Source organism: Netta rufina (genome assembly GCF_964035555.1).
Source record: "Netta rufina genome assembly, chromosome: 6".
Lineage (NCBI taxonomy): Eukaryota > Metazoa > Chordata > Aves > Anseriformes > Anatidae > Netta > Netta rufina.
In genome coordinates, this window is record NC_140129.1 from 2,777,156 (window position 1) to 2,794,740 (window position 17,585).

At 37.5% G+C, this 17,585-nt stretch overlaps 1 protein-coding gene across 5 annotated transcripts in view; it reads left to right on the forward strand.

Annotated features, from left to right (window-relative positions):
• Nucleotides 1-17,259, forward strand: part of HECW2 (HECT, C2 and WW domain containing E3 ubiquitin protein ligase 2) — a 163,465-nt gene extending 146,206 nt beyond the window's left edge. For all 5 annotated transcript variants that reach the window (XM_084289277.1, XM_084289278.1, XM_084289281.1 and 2 more), the window contains 5 exons: nt 410-556; nt 1,130-1,244; nt 1,957-2,042; nt 3,213-3,325; nt 8,315-17,259. In XM_084289277.1, coding sequence (XP_084145403.1) covers nt 410-556; nt 1,130-1,244; nt 1,957-2,042; nt 3,213-3,325; nt 8,315-8,426 — 573 coding nt within the window. In that variant the 3' untranslated portion in view covers nt 8,427-17,259. The remainder of the gene's footprint in view (nt 1-409; nt 557-1,129; nt 1,245-1,956; nt 2,043-3,212; nt 3,326-8,314) is intronic.
• The last annotated feature ends 326 nt before the right edge of the window (nt 17,260-17,585 follow it).

The following is a 17,585-nucleotide window of genomic DNA, read 5'->3' on the forward strand; positions in this document are numbered from 1 at the left end:
TCTGGTTAAGGAGATTTTCTGGAAACCATCTGAAACATAAAAATTTCGGATTGTTTTGTTGGAGGTGGTTTCCCTAAATTTATTTGCAGTAGAGTTAGCATTCAGAGGTATCACAACGCCTTTGTTGTTACTAGTAATAAAAAACTTCAATAGTAGTAAAGTAGTAAAAAAAAATTTAATCTTTTTAAGGTATTTTTTTCTTTTCAGTTTATTCCTCTTACTTTGGACTAAATATAGCTTAATCCAAAAAGATGTGTTTTATGTTTTCTTGTTTCACATATTCCAATTTGCTAAAGTCAATCTTGGCTAGTGCTTTTGAGGAATTACTTCAAGTTAGAAGTTTAAATCATTGCAATTATTTCTTTTGTCTTTATAATACTATATTGTCACTTGGTCATTTTCTTCTAAGATCACAGAACGGGAATTAAAGCCAGGAGGTGCCAACATCCCAGTCACTGAAAAGAACAAGAAAGAATATATAGAAAGAATGGTAAAATGGAGAATTGAGAGAGGAGTTGTACAACAAACGGAAAGCCTAGTTCGTGGGTTTTATGAGGTAAAAACAAAAAATCCCAGCAGAAATTTCATTTCTTCCATTATCTCCCCAAAATATTTCTCTCCTATTTCCCAAATACACGATCACAAAAAGCATCGTATACAAATAGAAGTGTCCTTACAGATACGTGTTCGCAAAAATCAGTTAGTCATTGGCTTAAATGCTGTGGTTATAGTACTTTTGATCATTATTCATATAATTAGCAGTAAATGCTTGCTAAAGTGACCAGTTTGTCTCTGCTTTGGGCCTTTGAGGTTCTGTGTGCATGCCATACTCAGCATTGCACATGTGAGTGTATTTCAAGGTGTTTCTCGCTTACCTGTCTTATCATGAACAATGAAATTGGATGTATTGAATTTAATTTGTCCTGAAATACTTCAATATTTGCCAATAAATTTCTGTCCCAAACTCTGTGGTCCTCCAATGCAACTGAATGGAACTGCAGCTTAAGAAATTAGGTCCATGTATTTGCCTTTAAAAAGAAAGCTTTTAATTCTTTCTATTTGTGAGACAGATGTCTTATAAAGATAAGTATCTTAGTAAGAGACGACCCTTTTTTCTTTCCTTTCACAGGTGGTTGATGCAAGGCTTGTGTCTGTATTTGATGCAAGAGAACTGGAACTGGTTATAGCTGGAACAGCAGAAATTGACTTGAGTGACTGGAGAAATAATACAGAATATAGAGGGGGTAAGTTCTGTTTTTATTTGTTCATTGACAGTGTTGGGGGACTTGAAATTACCCAGTTTCTAAGTTTCTAATGTATCATCCTGTGAGATATTTAGTATATTCTGCACTTCTCTGGTTAAGTTTGCTTTAGGAGAAAGTATTTTGTCCATCTTAGTTTGCTACATTGCAATTCTCCCCTACCTCTTTTTGTCTGGACAGCATCAAAAAGCACTCCTCTCTGCAGAAGGTACTGTACTCACTAGCACACTAGTAGAGTACCACTAAGACACTGGGGATAAATGGAAATGGTAACCATTCATTACCTCATTTCCACTCTCAAAGAAGATAGGAAATCAGAAGTAATCCCAGTGGCTGCAGGCTGCTGGTTAAGAACTGTTAAAAACGATGGGAGATTTGGGAATTCCCTCAAGAGAAAACAGAGTTTTAAATACATAAAGAGCACAGCACTGGAATATTTCAAGAATTGGCTTTCCTATTAGTGATGGAATAGTGCAAGACATGCTTGCAAAAGAGATTTTTTTTGTCATAATAAATTAATTCTCTAAGATTTGTAATTATTTCAGAAGTTCTCTCTTGGCTCCTGCCTTTTGCTGCAATTTGATAAGGAATGTGGCATTACAGTGGCTAGTGCCAAATTAGGAAAGATTTATTAACTGTTCTCCCAATCACTTTTATAATACTAAAGGTATAAAGGCTCTTCTTGTTTTAACAGGTTATCACGACAATCACATTGTAATTCGGTGGTTTTGGGCTGCTGTGGAAAGGTTCAACAATGAACAACGACTAAGACTTTTGCAGGTAGGAAATCAACTGTTGTGTGTAGAAATAGTTTGCATCACTAAAATTAGATGCTAAAATAGTTCTGCCTAGGTGTATGATAGCCAAAAACAATGATGATGGCTAATGGGAGTAACCTGAATAACCTCAAGAGACTCATAAAAATGTTAAGTGACTAAAGCACACACTCTATATTTTTATAGTTTTCTAATGTAAAAAATAAGTTTAAGATAAAGCATGTGATGTCAATAATCCCTTACTGGTGTTTTAGACTAGTGAAGATAGTAAAGCATAGAGACTGGTAAAGCTAAAAAACTGTAATTGGTTTTGCTATTAGGTAGAAATTATAATATTTGTATAGCTTATGAAAGAGAACGCTTAGATGGAAGATAAAGTACTTTAAATTAGAAGATGATGATGAAAACCCGAAAATCAGTCCAATTCCATTTTCACTAAGTCAGCCTGCAGAATTAATTTTGCTAATGAAGGACAAACTCCTTTCAACAGAGGAATACATGTGGGCTTACTAGGGAGTTAATTTTTATGAAATACAGGTTATCTCCATTGTAACTGTAAAGAAACAACCCCACACCCCAAACCATAACATGTGTTTGAGCTCTTATTGAATCAGAATTTACATCTGATCGTTGAATTACCCATGAGTAGGATGAAGGATTTTCTTTATCTATTTAAGTACTTTGCTTCAGAATTAAGTCCTTTTCTTACAGTATTCATTGCTGTTTATAACAGTATTGAAATTCACGTGACCAAAAAGGCCTTACACAAAGCCATTATCCTACATGATTACCATTTTCTTAGTTACTCTTCATACAGAAAAAAAACACAGTAGGAAAAAAATGACTTAGGCCTAAGCTGAAATAACTTGATATTAATGGTGTTTTATTCTACAGTACTTGGGTAGCATAATTACTCTTATTATGGCTTTCAAAGAGAATGCTTTGAAGGAAATTATTCTGGGAACCTGTCTGTTCTAGAGCCCTATCAGGAAATGGCGTGTTTGCCTTTATCGTACGTTTAAAGTAGCATCTATTACTTGTGTCTCACAAATTTCCTTATTTTGCAAATATTTTCACGTATGCATTTGAACTGCAGTGAGTATGCTGATATAAATAAATTCCTAACCTACACCATCTGCATCCAGTACCCTTGATGCTTTGTTTGTGCTGGCAGTTTGTTACAGGCACATCCAGCATACCTTACGAAGGATTTGCCTCTCTAAGAGGGAGCAATGGTCCAAGAAGGTTTTGCGTGGAGAAGTGGGGGAAGATCACTGCTCTTCCAAGGTACAACTGTGTGTTAAACTTGCATTAGTGATGTTAATACTAGAGGTACAACTAATATTCATTAGTTACTAGAACAGATAAGCCATTTGAGAAACATTATCAAGTTTTAAGTGAATATGCAAATATATTTTGCCTTGCTTGGAAATTTACATCCTCACTGTTCTACTGTCTGATGCATGCATTTTTCTTTGAACTCTTTTTTTTTTTTTTTCTCATAAGATGGACACGGCAGTGTAGCTGAGGCTGACATCTATATTTCAATGCTTACTTTAATGGAAAATGTTATTAGAATGATTAATGACATCTAAACTTGGTTTTGTTACATTTTGATTACATCTGCAAGTATTTACTTCCTGAAGGTGCTGTTCATCATTTAGGAGCAAGGTTAATACAAATTAAAATAAAATAGCACCTGTGACAATGTCTGAGTGAAAGCCAATGCCAAACTTCTAGAATGGGATGCACATAGCCATTAAAGTAGAGTTTAGTTGTGTAATTTTTATAATTTGATACCAAAACTGTGTGCAAGTCTGGAAGAAACAAACTGCGGATTACAGAAAAGGTGCATTTTGAGTAAAGGGTTGTTTGACTTAAGAGTATGAGAGTCCAAGATGCAAGCAGGATTTGAGTTGTGCAAGGTCTTGAAGACAAGAAGCAGCATTTAAATTGGGTGGTGACATGTTTGGAGGAGTAGGATGAGAAAAAAAAAGTTGCTTTTTTAATCATTTGATTTTGTAAAAACAGAAAAAGAGAGTTGTTTTCAAAGCTTAATGGTAACTATACCAGGACTAGAATAATGACATTTGAGTGATGTAAGAAACCGCTTCGAGCATGAACACATTGACAATAAATAAATAAATAAAATTGCAGTTTCTACCCTTTTCCATATTGTGAAGAAGCTGATATATTTCTGGAAGTTTCCCTTTCATCCAGTTCTGGAATTCTGCAGTCTCTAGAATGAGTTAACAGCTGTTAGAAGTACAGTTAACATGTAAAATGTAGGTGAACTAACTGATTAGCCACATCTCAGCGTTTAGTCTGCTTCTTGTAACTTGTGGTAGTGGCTTTGGACTGGACTGATCCATGGAGGAAATTCAACCTAACTCTAAGCCCATTCCTCCTAAACAGATTCCTTAGGAATAGCTTGCATTCAGAGTCTAGTTTTAGGCACAAAATGGTTGTCCAACACATGGAGAGCTTCTCTGACCAGCAACCCTTAGCTGCTTTCTCCAGCTTAATGTCAGAGGCAGGGATATCTCTTAGGTTCTCTCTGGCCTGCAGGCTGCCATTTGAACCACAGTGAGACAGTCAAAGAAACAGAAACAACAGTGTGAAGTCCACAGACATGGCAGGTAGCCTTTACACAAAGCCAATTTGCCACCTTATGGTACAAGACAAGCAAATTCTGGAAATGGGTATTTCAAACTAAATACTCTAATACCTTTCAGAGGCTTAATGATACCTTGTAGTAAGATAAGCCTACTTTGTTATGGATGACCTGTGGGCTAGTTTTGATTCTGTTTCAAAAAGAAAAAGCTTTGATTTTCTTTTTCAATTATTTCTGACCAAAATCTAATCATTTGTTTTAAGTTGAAGTGAGAAAGTGGATTGTGGGAGACTATCTGAATGTTCTCTAATACTGAAATTCCTGGTGCTAACAAGCACAGCTTGCAGTGTGGAAAAGGTCAGGACATGTCTGAACAGGATGCTCACGATTTCCTCTTAAAAGATTGTGCAGAGCCCTGATTGTCATAAACTGCAGAATAAAACTACTTCTTGTAGAGCAACGTGGAGAAATGTGTAGAGAATATAAACTACCATACAGTTCAGCAAGTAAGGGGGAAATGCCAGCTCTTCGCATTTAGGAGAATCATGCACTTCAGTTTTAATTTATGATTCCCTTTTTTAGGAAACATTTGATTTCTGTCTCTGTAGAGAGCTTTTAACATACTTTCACAAATGTGAAAGCTCAAGTAACCCAATGCTACAGTGCTTGTTAAAATAAACAACTGTGTATGACAAACATCTACAGTTGTTGTGAGCTGGCAATTCCTGGCATTCATATGTGGAACTTTGACCTCATAAAAAATAACTGATCTTCCACGTTTGCACTTAAATGGACTAAGTCCTAAGCAGAAAGCTGTATTTGCATTTTTAAATATCTAGTTCCTGCGTACAGTCTAGCTTCAGCCCAAGTCTTACCAGCTTCAAAGACTTACTGTGCTAACACCAAGTAGTACTGGCTGGCAAGTAAGATGTTGTTAATAGTGATCCTGAATAGCAAACTTTCAGTTTTCCGAACAAGTCTTGTGTGTAAACACACTGCTGGATCTGATGAGAATGCTGCCCTGGGACTCTTGCTGATTCTCAGATAACTAAAGCATTTGTGTTCAGGCACCATCACTCACTTGTGGCAGTGTTACTGTTTGTAAATTGCTCTTTTAGTTTCAGTGGGAGTGCTTGTAAAGTCTGGTTATGCTTGGCATGAGTGTGGCAAAAGCTAGGATTCAACAAGTCAGTGGATTTTACTTTTTTTTTTCCCCTGTTTCTAAAATAACTACTGCACAGCTTAAAAACACACAAAAACACCTGTCCCTATTTCTTCTTCCTAATTTTGAGGCACAGAATGCAACTAATGCAGTTACGTAGGTTTGTGATTGTGGTTTAAATGTCTCTGAATATAAACACAAACATGTTAATTTGATATGTATGGAGTTCACAGTGTTCTGATTGCTGTGTAATCAATTGTGCGGAATCAAATTACTGAGATTTCTGTGAGACACATCAGGTTGCTTAGCTGATATCACTGTCTTTTACAGTAGTAAGTCAGTAGCACGTGAAAGGCCCTGAAAAGGTTGATTTTTATGAGTTTGGCTTAACTATTGCTATCCCTGATGCCACTTCTGTTCCTTTCTTTCACATTGTGTTGTATATCAGACTAAATCAACAGGGGGACTGTTATTCTTTCAGTTCACTTCCTTGCTGAGAAGTTGGTTGTGCTCCAGGTAGTTTTCATTGCTGTACAGATAGGAGCTAATGGTAACACATGCAATGATTCACATGCAAGTAGCATGCATCTTGCTGCTGGACTTTACTCTAAGTCACTTTATTTTACTGCTGTAATACTGTTCAAAATGTAATGAAGTGGAGATTGACTGGAAATTTAGACTTCAGGAACCAAGGTACTTTTCCTTATGTTATCAAATGTGAGTCCAAGAAAATGAACAATTAATGTCCACATGATTTGGTATGTTGGAATGGAAAAATGCTGTCCAGAGAAGAAAAACCTTTCTTCCTGGAGGCTTAAAATTTTTTTGTGAGGGTGAGAAAGGCATACATTCCCTCAGTAGGCCAAGATCTTAAGTTTTTGTCTTTTTTAATGACTTGGTTTTCCAAAGCAGGTGATTATGTTTTTAAAATCGCCCTCAAAATTAAGATAAAACTCAATTCTCTTAATAAATGTAAATAATATGCCAAATTACTATTAAACCAGCTTGTAATGAATCCCTCACTAATTATATACAGTGTCTTTTATAAGTTGTGGTTTTACAGCCCACACAGCATGATCCATACTTCTAATGAGTGGTTGTCAGCCCCAAGCAGCAGAAGCATGTGGTTAGGCTGTGAATTGCCTAAGACTCTTCCACAATCTTCGCTGAACCTAAGCAGTCACTGAGCCCTTCCAGACACTGTGCTCCTGTTACCCATTTGCTGCTGGGTCTAAATCAGCCTCTTTCTCCTAAGTGGAAATTTCTATTTAAATCATCATCATAATAATGAAGGCAATAATAGTTTACTCTGTTACTTTGTAAGAATTTTGGAAAGGCAAAACAAAAGTACAGAGAAAGCTTTCCTTCAAGAGCCTTAGTGGGGTGGCAGAGTGGAAGAATTTTTATCAGGCTCCTGGAGTACAGGCTGGGGAAATGCTCTCTCCACTATACAGCATCCGCTACAAGTGTACTTTCAAGCATACTGTATTTAGGGGTGCAAAATTCAGTTTTTAGTATAAATCTTTAAAGTGGGAAAGATACTTCCTCCAGCTTTCCTTGCCATCATTTCTTCCTCAGAAACATACCACATTAAAAGCTCTGTCTATTTCAGTAGAGCGGGCTCATCCACCGTGGTGCTTTAGAAAGTATTTTCCTTAGCCTACACTGAAGCCAGGCAGGGACACTCATTCTACTAAAAGACGAAACTTTTGTCATCTCCCTTTTTACTCCCTGGAAGAGGTTTCAAGAGTCAGTTCAAAGCCTCAGAAAACTGAGGCAGATGGACTTTGGAAACTGAGAAATAAACCACGTGGTTTTACTTTTCAGAAAACAGGATGGTATGTTATAGCTACTTACATAGTTTTGTGTAATTACAAAAAGCAGTATTCTAAAGGTCATTGACTTGCAGGGCCAGATACACAGATAGTGTAAATCAGCACAAGCAGTAACTTCCGAGCAACATGGTCTGTGTGCTGAGGAAATGTATGAGGAAGAGCATCCAATTTGTCTGTTCTTTATTACTACTTGTATATCTTGCATATTTCTTAATCTTTCATCAAATCTAATAACTTATGCATATTCATCATACTGAAATGGGCCGTTTGTGATTACAAATACAGTATTCAAATATCATCAATACAGAAAAATAAATTACATTTCCTAAGATCCATTTAAAGCCAAGGTTTCAGAACAGAATGCTTGATTTGTACCATGTTATATCATTCTCTTCTCCTGCACATTTAATGGATAAAATTTATCCCATGCCTCCTGCGCTGTCATTGTGTCAAAGGCCTTCATAAATGCTCCTTACTGGTTATTTTAATTAGAAAAAAGTACATTAAACCTTACTACTTGTTCTGCTGGAAAGCATCATTTGACAGGACAGTCTTCCGAACGAATACTACCTGGCCATCTATATGCATGCACGTATCACTCTGCATATTTTCTTTTGAACTTTTTAAATAATGTACTTTTCTACCTCCTCTCTATTTCCCCTCAGGGCTCACACTTGTTTCAATCGTCTGGACCTTCCCCCTTATCCATCATTCTCTATGCTATATGAAAAACTGTTGACAGCAGTTGAAGAGACAAGTACTTTTGGACTTGAGTGATGCGCAAACCACAGTGCCCAGCTCTTTGGACTTTTGTGGATCTGCCTTCTCAAAGAACGAATGAACGTTTGTATTGGATTTCCTAGAGGAAAATTGTTTTATGGTGCAATTCAAATAATGAGGTTCCATGAAAGAATTTATGAAGCAATTATAAAGCGTTATGGTAGTGGCAGAATTCTCTGCAGTGAATCTAGAGTGTGCCTGAAGTGCAGGGAAAAACAAGTCTTGCAATCCACACTTTTTCAGGTCGGCCAAACTTGTTACATTTTATTTTCTGAGCAAACAAGAAATGTGTGATCCCGTGTTGTGATCAACCTGACTACTGCAAAACTGACATGTACCTGAAAACTGGATTTCACCAGAGTTGATGAATAGAAAATTCAAGTCAAAATGTGAAATCATTCAGGCCCCCACCTACTCAGTAAATTAGCAAAAAATCACACAATATACTTTTTTTTTTTTTTTCTTTAAGACTATTCATGAAGGTACATTACTTTATGCCATATGTTATAACAGCATATTCAGTACTTGCTATACCTAAGACTACAAATGCCTGCATGGTGTGCACCACAGAATTCAAGTTCCTGTGACAGAAGTGAATTGGAAGGAAAGTCAGTAAGAAAGGATGCAACAATAATGGCTTGCATTAAGGAGGTTTGTGGAAATGTGTTTGCCAGTGCTGTATATGACAAAAGATGAGCTGTTAAATGAACTTAATAACTTCATAAAATCAGACTGATTTTATGGTTTGTACTGCATGGAAACTATTTTAAGAAGAAACTAGCAATTTATCGCAGCATATCAGGAAAAAAAAATCCTAACACAGTGACTTCTGTTTATTTTTATAGGCTCATTGTATTACATTTCTTAGAGTGTACACAGGAAACAAACTAAAATGCTCTTTCTGTTTTTGTCACTTTCCATGCTTGAACAGACATTCTGCTAGTGTTTATTCTTTGAGCACTATCAAAGGAAAAAATAAAGCCTTTTTATTTTTATAAGAGTAAAAAACTCCCAAAAATATTTTGCACTGAATGTACCAAAGTTGATGGGACATTACGATCTGACTGACAGCAAACTGTATCACTATCAAGTATCTATAAAAACGCTTAGGAACCAGGCTTTCTTCACAGTGCCATGTCTATAGATATCAGGACTGTGCACATAAGTAATAATTTTATAATACTATATGTGGTATCATAATATGCATTTATTTTAAATGCATCTGGATCATTTTTCATGCATTGGATAACTTAATGCAGTGGAGTTTAATACAGATATTTCATATGCTCCCCACAACTTTTTATTTGTACAGCACCATGAAACACTAGCTCATTTGGAAATCTATGAGTAACCTACTCTAAGGTGAGTCACTGGCCATAATGCCGCTGTTCATATCAATGAACTGCAATATGTAAAGTGTTCATTGTGTCTTGCCTTTTCACTGATAAATAGTTTTCTTATAAAATGTTATTTGAAAGAATTTTTATGGCATATCAAACATTGCATGGACAGATTTCCTCATGCTTAATTTTGCTGAAATATACAAGGCTTGCTTGCATCTATTTTTGGTACTTTCCTCTAGATGGTCTTGTGGAACGCGAATGCGGCTGAGCACTCGTTCTTGTGCAGCTGCTGCAACGCAGTGCGTCCACATGTTTTAAATTCCAGGAAGTTGCACGTGGATATTGGATGACAAGAACATCAATCTAGCTTTGCGCTAGTCTTCTTGGTAGCACTGAAGCACAGCATGCCCTGTTTCGTGGGAACAGTAGCCTCTGAAGTAAACTTAGCGTTCTCACTTTGGGGACTCTTGAAAGGGCATCTCAGGGAGGTATCCTGCTCGTTCCTGCGGGAGTGTTTTTCCTGTGGTGGTGAACGTCAGCGGAGGTGTTGTCAGCAGAGACTGCCGTTCCACCCTCCAAGTTGGAAGGCAGGTGCAGCTGTGGTGGTGGCTGCAAAACTGAGGAAACCCTCCAGGCTTCCTGGGAAAGTGTTACCTGTGCAAAGGAAACCCCACTTGCAAAATCAGAGTGAAAGCATCCTTTGATTTCAGGAATAATTGAGCTTCTGCATGACATCTGGGACTTTGTTACCTAAGTAATGTAGGTTTTCCTGCTCTACTTCTGGCTGGCATGAAGTAGCAAAGAAAAATCCAAACATCTCCCTATTTTTACAGATATATTTATCAGTCTTTGCTAAAATTGCACGTAACAGATGCTAATGCACACCTTTTTTCAGAACAAGGATGAGCGAGCAGTAGGCAAACTGACTTTTCATCAGGTCACTCCAGCATGGCTCATGTTTCCTATGATCCATTCACTGAGTAGCTAAAACTCAGGCACTCAAATCAGAGTGCAACTTTTGCTCGGTTGAAGGACTGCAGAATTTTGATTTTACACTCCTGTGTTATCTGTGGTCTAAAAAGGAGATTTCCCAGGTGGAAACTGTATCTACAATTTTTGAACCAGAAACTCTTTGGAATGAAAAGTTTAAATATTTGGCACAAAGTAAGTTTATACTAGTCTGCCTTTAAGTTATGCTTTTGTACAAATCAAGAAGAATAAATGAATTTGTCAGTTTTTATTTAAATATATTTACCGCACCTATTTGTTCTGTGTTTATGCATACATAAATAATTGAAATCAGTCACGATGATCCAGTATTCTGTAAAGATGTGATAGGATCAACAGCGGATCAGCTGTCAAAAGAAATGGGGAATCCATGTAGCATTAAGATCCAGAGAGACTGAGAAGCTGCTTCTTGCTCCTTTGCAGCCAACATCACCTGGAAGACTCTCAAGAAATCCTGTTTGAAAGTGATGAAGAGTTAGCTGCCCAGATCCAGCTACCTGTTCTGCCCCGAGCACGTGGCTGGATCTCAGTGCAGTTGCTCTGAAGATATAAGCAGGGAGGGTGTATAGAAAAGGTAGAAAAGGAAGCCTGACCTTTGTCAGACCAGTATGTCTCCTGGCTATGGGGTGGAATATTCTCTCCTCAGTGTGGGAAGCCTTTCCCATTGAACATGTCCCAGGTGATAGACAACTTTTGTGTCCTGCAGTTGCAATCAGCAACCAGAGTGCTTTAGCTTATGTCACGCTGTGGCAGGCACAAGGGGCCAGAGTAGAGAAAGATGAAGAAGCATTTCCAAAATCTCTGTACTTCCTCAGAGATTTTCCAGACAGTGCTAAGCAGCTTTCCACTTAGGAAGGAAAAAAGCTAGTCTTCAAGTGAAGTAGACAAAAGATTTCCTTCGGCTACCATGTGATGACAACTTGTACTAACTTTACCTACAGCATCTCCACCAGACAAAGCACCCGCAGCGTTGAAGTGAGGTGCCCATGTTTCCTGCTCTGCCAGGAGGCTGAGCCATGCACTGCTAGCCAAAAAGCAGCCACAACACTCCTAAATACACCGGGAAAGCTTGTCAACATTGACTTTATCCAATGTGGTGCCTACTGTAGCAAGCAGTTACCCATCCAAAAGCTGCAAGCCAGCATGCTTACTGTTAGCAGTGTTTTCACCCACAGCAGGTGAGAGATGGCTGCCTGTTACCTTTGTAACACCTTCAGCAGCACATCGCAGGTTATCTTGTGAAAGTAGTCTTTCAATCCAAAATAAAATCCTATTTAACACAATTCTAATCAAGAGCAAACCTTTTCCCCCACTCTCTACCTGCTGTTTTCCTTGGTATTCATCAAACATTTGCCCCTTTCCTTGCTTTTAAAAATAGTTTTTGTTGTCCATGTTGTGAACCTACCATAAAAAGGTGTTAATAATGCTTAGAGAGCATCTAGGATGAAATCTGTCTGCGTATGCAGGTGTGCTGGGCACACCATGAACTCCGCATTAAAGCTGTTAACCTTACTGAATATATGTAATCTTTAGGGAAACTGAAAATCGAGGCAGCAGCATTCTGGCAGGACATCAGATGAAGTTTCTGGCATGAGATAAACTGGCAGTGGACTGGCAGTTTGCTCAGTTTCAAATTATAGGAAAGAAAGCAGTTTTGTGGTTTCCTATGTATTTTTAATCTTTTTTAAAAGTCAAAAAAAAAAAAAAAAAAAAAGGCTTCCTTCTGAAGCACTGGTATCATCTGGTTGCTGACTCTAATCTCAGCAGTATTAATTGCAGATGTAAAGTTACTCCAGTGCTATCTGCAGAGGTTTCTGGAGATGTGTGCAAGCACCCTGTCTCTGGAGTGAAGGAATTCCTGTGCACAGAAGGGGAATCTCTGGCAGCTGTGTTTGAATCGCCTGTGTAAGTTCATTTCCCATGGCATAAAGCAAGTTAATTCTTTTTAGTGATTGAAACTTACTTGTATTAAATTATACTAGCAGTTACATTTTCTTGCCACTGATTTTAAGCGGAGGATGAATCTATTCCTGTTAGCACTAATGGGAACTGGGCAATAAGGATGGTCTCCAGTCATAGTTACAAACTTAACTGTAAGAGTGTTAATGTTAACCTTGCAGTATTAATGCTCGACCATCACTGCTATTTTCCCTTCTCATCCCTTCCTCCCTGGGCAAGCAAATTGAACTCTAAGCAAAATTTCAGAATAATTACTCAGACATAGCTTCTCAAACAGTAGCATTTTGGCTTTACTATGCAGTCTGAAACAGAACTGCTGAAGTATTAGGGGCTGATTAGCTCACCAATTGCAAGTAAAAAAAAAAACTTTACAACTTTATTAGCATAGTCACAGTGGCTGCTGTTGGGCTAGTCTAATGTTTTACTTAAATATTTTACAATGAAAAAAGCATAAAGCATTGAATTTGAAATTCCTTGCTTTCAGGGAAAATAAATATATCTTAAGTAAGTAGTAGGGGGAGAGAACTTTATCGTAAATCCATTAAGGTTAAAAGCCTTTTTATGACCCATTTTTGCTACTAATATGCAAAATTATAAAGCTGGCCATATAAACACACAGTTTTCACGGTGTGTGTGTGTTGGTTTACTCGTTGCATGTAGGCCATTAGCTTCACAGTGCTCCTGTTTGGCTTCAGACTGGTGCAAATGCAGCAGACATCTAATATTTTAAACATTCAGTGCTATGAAAAGGTTTTTATTAAAGCATTTCTAGTATTTTCTAAAATAGTTTTACTGGAAAGAAAAGTATTGTTCAGGCTGAAACTTCATTTAGGGCTCTACTTTACAGATTTTGCTCAGTGACCTTATGCCATAGGTATTGTAAGATAAACTCATGATTAATTTTAGAGTTCTGATTAAAATCAGTGACATACTGACATTTTTGTCACTGCTTAGAAAGACTACTGACTGTAGGTAAAAGGATGACAGTCAGGGACTCCTCTGAATGGCTACAACCCATGGTAGTATCTGTATGTATTCAGAATGCAATTACAGTATTTCCTGAGGGCTATTGTGAAAGAATTACTGCGCTCATTAATCACCCCCTTCTAAATTGATAATTGGAATTTTGAACTTGATTCCTTTATGTACCAAGTGCAGTCAGATTACATTGCAAATGTAACCTGTACAAAACAAATATAATTGTAGATGCCTTCTGATGATTCTCCTAAACTCATGGTGAATGTGAAAGGAAGCCAAGCTGTTTCTTCCAATCCTAGATTCCTTTAAAACACTTCCGAGTAATGAAAATTTTGGTATTTTTTGTTGTTTTTCCAGTTTGTGTTTGTTTGTTTCTAACTTCCAGGAAGTTCTCCTTTGGCCCCTACTAGAAAAGGCTCTGTCTGCCTTAGAGGGTTTTTACTAAGCACTCAGGAGTATATTGTTCCACTAGTTTAACATAGTTTTGTGCTGACATCCATATAATCAGTTTTTAAACATAGAGACCTACAAAACTCCATAGGACTCTGGTCTCCCTTATGCTGGGCTGCCTTCCAAAGGCTGGCTGTCCTCTCCTTTTTAATTGCACATAATCCTGCAATCACCTGGAGACAAATGCTGATGGCCTATATTGACTGTAACTATAGTATCGGAGTGAGATTGTGGTGGTATTTATTTTTTCCATCAAGAATTAAACTGGTCTCCTTTGCAATAAGAGCCTTCAGTACAAAGAGTCGATGGGATTGTAGTTCCTCTCACACTGTGAACAGCTGAAGAAAAAATATGTCTTAACCCAATAGTGCTAGATGTTTTCTGGAAACCGGGCATGTGATTAGGTATCCAAGGGTCAAATGTGCTTTGACTTCAGTTTTGCCAAGTTCATAGCAAGGCAGGGGATTTTTCCTGTGATATCTTCTGTTGACAGAATCGTCCAGTTCTCGTAAGCTGCTTCAGGCTGTTGGCTGGCAGCACAAGCCCTCACAGGGACGCAGGTGAGCGTGGATCCAGAGGTCATGGCAGAGGGGGAATTGTTTTTGTAGTGAAGTCCGTGCCTTTCACGGATGGAGGGTTTGTCATACAGCCCTTCAACTGGTTTCTTCCAAAGGGTATTTTCACACCTCCATTGCCTGTTAGTTGCAGTCCAAGCAGCTCCTCACATATTCTGTTGACTATTCAAAAGCTCTTGTGTTAAATCAGGAGAATTACAATTTTTTCATAGTTAAAAATATTCATCTAACAATGGAAATCTGGCCAATGAAAAAATACTTTGCTGAGACATCATATTTGATGGTAATGCTGACTGTAGTCACATTGGAGCTGAAATTACTGTATGAATAAGCAAATAAATCTCTGACGCCTCATAAATAGTGCTAAGGAAGGAATGTAATTGTAGGTGCTGTAATGATAAGATACAGCACTTCTACAACATGTGAAATGGAGCCGTGGAACAGTGCTAGAGTGGCGACAAGACTGAAAGAGTAGGGACAGGAAAAGGACTGGGCTTGGAAATAGCTAGTGGGGCAGTGAGCTGTGCTGACCACTGGATGTACAAAAGGAGATACTTTTAGCTTGAAAATTAGGCTATGATAATGTACCAAGGAAAAATGACTATTTATCCTGAAATAGATTACTGTTACTACCACTGGAAGGCATGTTTTGGCTGATTATTTCAGGTTTTGAAAATCTAAAGCACACAATCTGAAAACCATTTTCTGTTTTTGTTTATTTCTTGTTTTACTTTTTATTATTTTTTTTTTAATTTGACTGCTCGCAGGAAAATGAAAGCTTCTAAATAAGGGTTGTGTCTGGAAGTCCTTTTTAACTGGTTTTACAAATAATTATTGTGTTTACTACCAGCTGCATTTGGCAAGAGAAATAGTATCTGTTAAAAAGTTAAATCATCACTACTTAAGAGGACTTTCATTTTAAATGTGATGGGCCAAACCCCCAACATTTAGCTGTGTGAAAACGTAGTGGTTTTTGTTTGTTTGTTTGTTTGTTTGTTTGTTTGTTTGTTTTTTATGTTTGAGTTTTGTGTTAAGGTTGTGTATGAACTATGAATTTCCACAAAGAGTTTTTTGTCATTCTGGGATTGATGTGAAGTTTCTAAAGGTTATTTAAGATAATAAAACTATTCTCAATTATCTTGTTAGCTTTGGCCAAGCCGATGCAAGTCTTGAGTTCATTCACACTCTAGTGACATTGTCAGAAAAAGTATCAAGTAAGAGGACAGGAAGACTTTCAAGACCTGGTCCTCTACCTAAAAGCTGACCTGGTTCTTTACCTAAAAGCCAAGACAACTGGATATCCGAGTCTGGTATAAAAGTCAAAAGAAGAATTCCTTGCAAGTTTTCTTCTTCAGCGTGGTAACTGAGGTGGAAGAGTTTCATGTAAACTTAAGTCCTAAACTAGAAGACATTTAGTGTGTTGGACCACAATGGTTCAATAGTTCCATAGAGCAGGACATTTTCCTGCAATGAGTCTGCAACACTCAGGAGACTGCTGTTTATTATCAGCATTGCAGGGAGGAAGACAAATTATAATAATATGAAGTACGTATATCATCTTAGGAGGATGCTTTTTCTTTGTACTCTGTTTTTCCTTGGAATGAAATAGCCTTGAGGGCATCCACAAATCCTGATCAGCAAGGCTGCTTTTTGTATAAGTGATTGAACATTTACACTCGTAAGGCTTGGTACAGTATGGAAGGGGAATACTTTGTAGAAAAGAAGGTCTTGAGGGATGTGGTGTAGAGTACTGGCTCCCCCAGGTCAGTCAGTATTCTTGCCCTTGCTAGGCTATGGTTTGGGTTATTGAGCATGTTTGAAAGCGCATATAGTTTTACAAGTTTTTGTAGTGGGGATGCAGGCATCCAGAATCTAACAGGTATATAGGTGCATCTCCCTCATTTTTGACAATTACTTGATATAATTTTATACCAAGTTATTTGTTTTTAAAGAATTTCAGGCACTGAGAATATAGAGTGCATATTTATTTCTAAGCTTTAAGTAGAACACGTGGTGTATTTTTTAATCCTTTCCATATGTTTCAGTTAAGTGTTCACAAGACTATATATCAAATACAATACCAAGTTTTTCTATCTTTCTACAAGCTGATTTGTTTCATCTGAATTTGGTATATGTCTTTCACAAAACACTAAATGGGGAAAATGTGCTTCAAGCATTAAGATGGTGTATGTCCTTTTCTCCGTTTACATTGCATCACATTTCACTTTTTTTCTTTGAGGCAGAGGGAGCAGATATGAAATGTGTTGAGTGTTTGACAGGCATTTTGTTGTGCCTGGCTTCAAGGATTGTACTGTAATGTTTGACTGCTCACACATTCACATAATTATCTACTCAGTTGAATACAGGACTGCTGTGTTGTATTTCCTGTTATTCAAAAACAATTGGGGAAAAGATTTTTCTGTGTATAATTTTATTTTCGTACTGATCTCTATTTTGTTTAAGACCATGTTTCATCATGAAATCACTTAATTAAAATAAATCTTCTTACAAAATCCACTTTAGAAATCAATTATTTTATTGTGCCTCTGACTACGTCTTAACAGTGTTTAAATGAGTGCCTTTCACTTCTGTGTCATTTTGTGTCCTTTGCATCAGTTTAAGACTTGTGGAGAAACCACAGGATAGTCTTTCTTACATCACCTTTTCTAAGGGACTTCTGGTGGCCCAAGGAGTCTGGTGTGTTACGACTCATCATTTATAGCAGAAACAGTAAGGATTCTCCAACCATATGCAACAGAATTTGAACAAGAACATTTGAAACAAAGGCTATCATATAAATTCAACAAAGAAGCAGACTACAGTCAAGATGTTGGAGAGGCCCA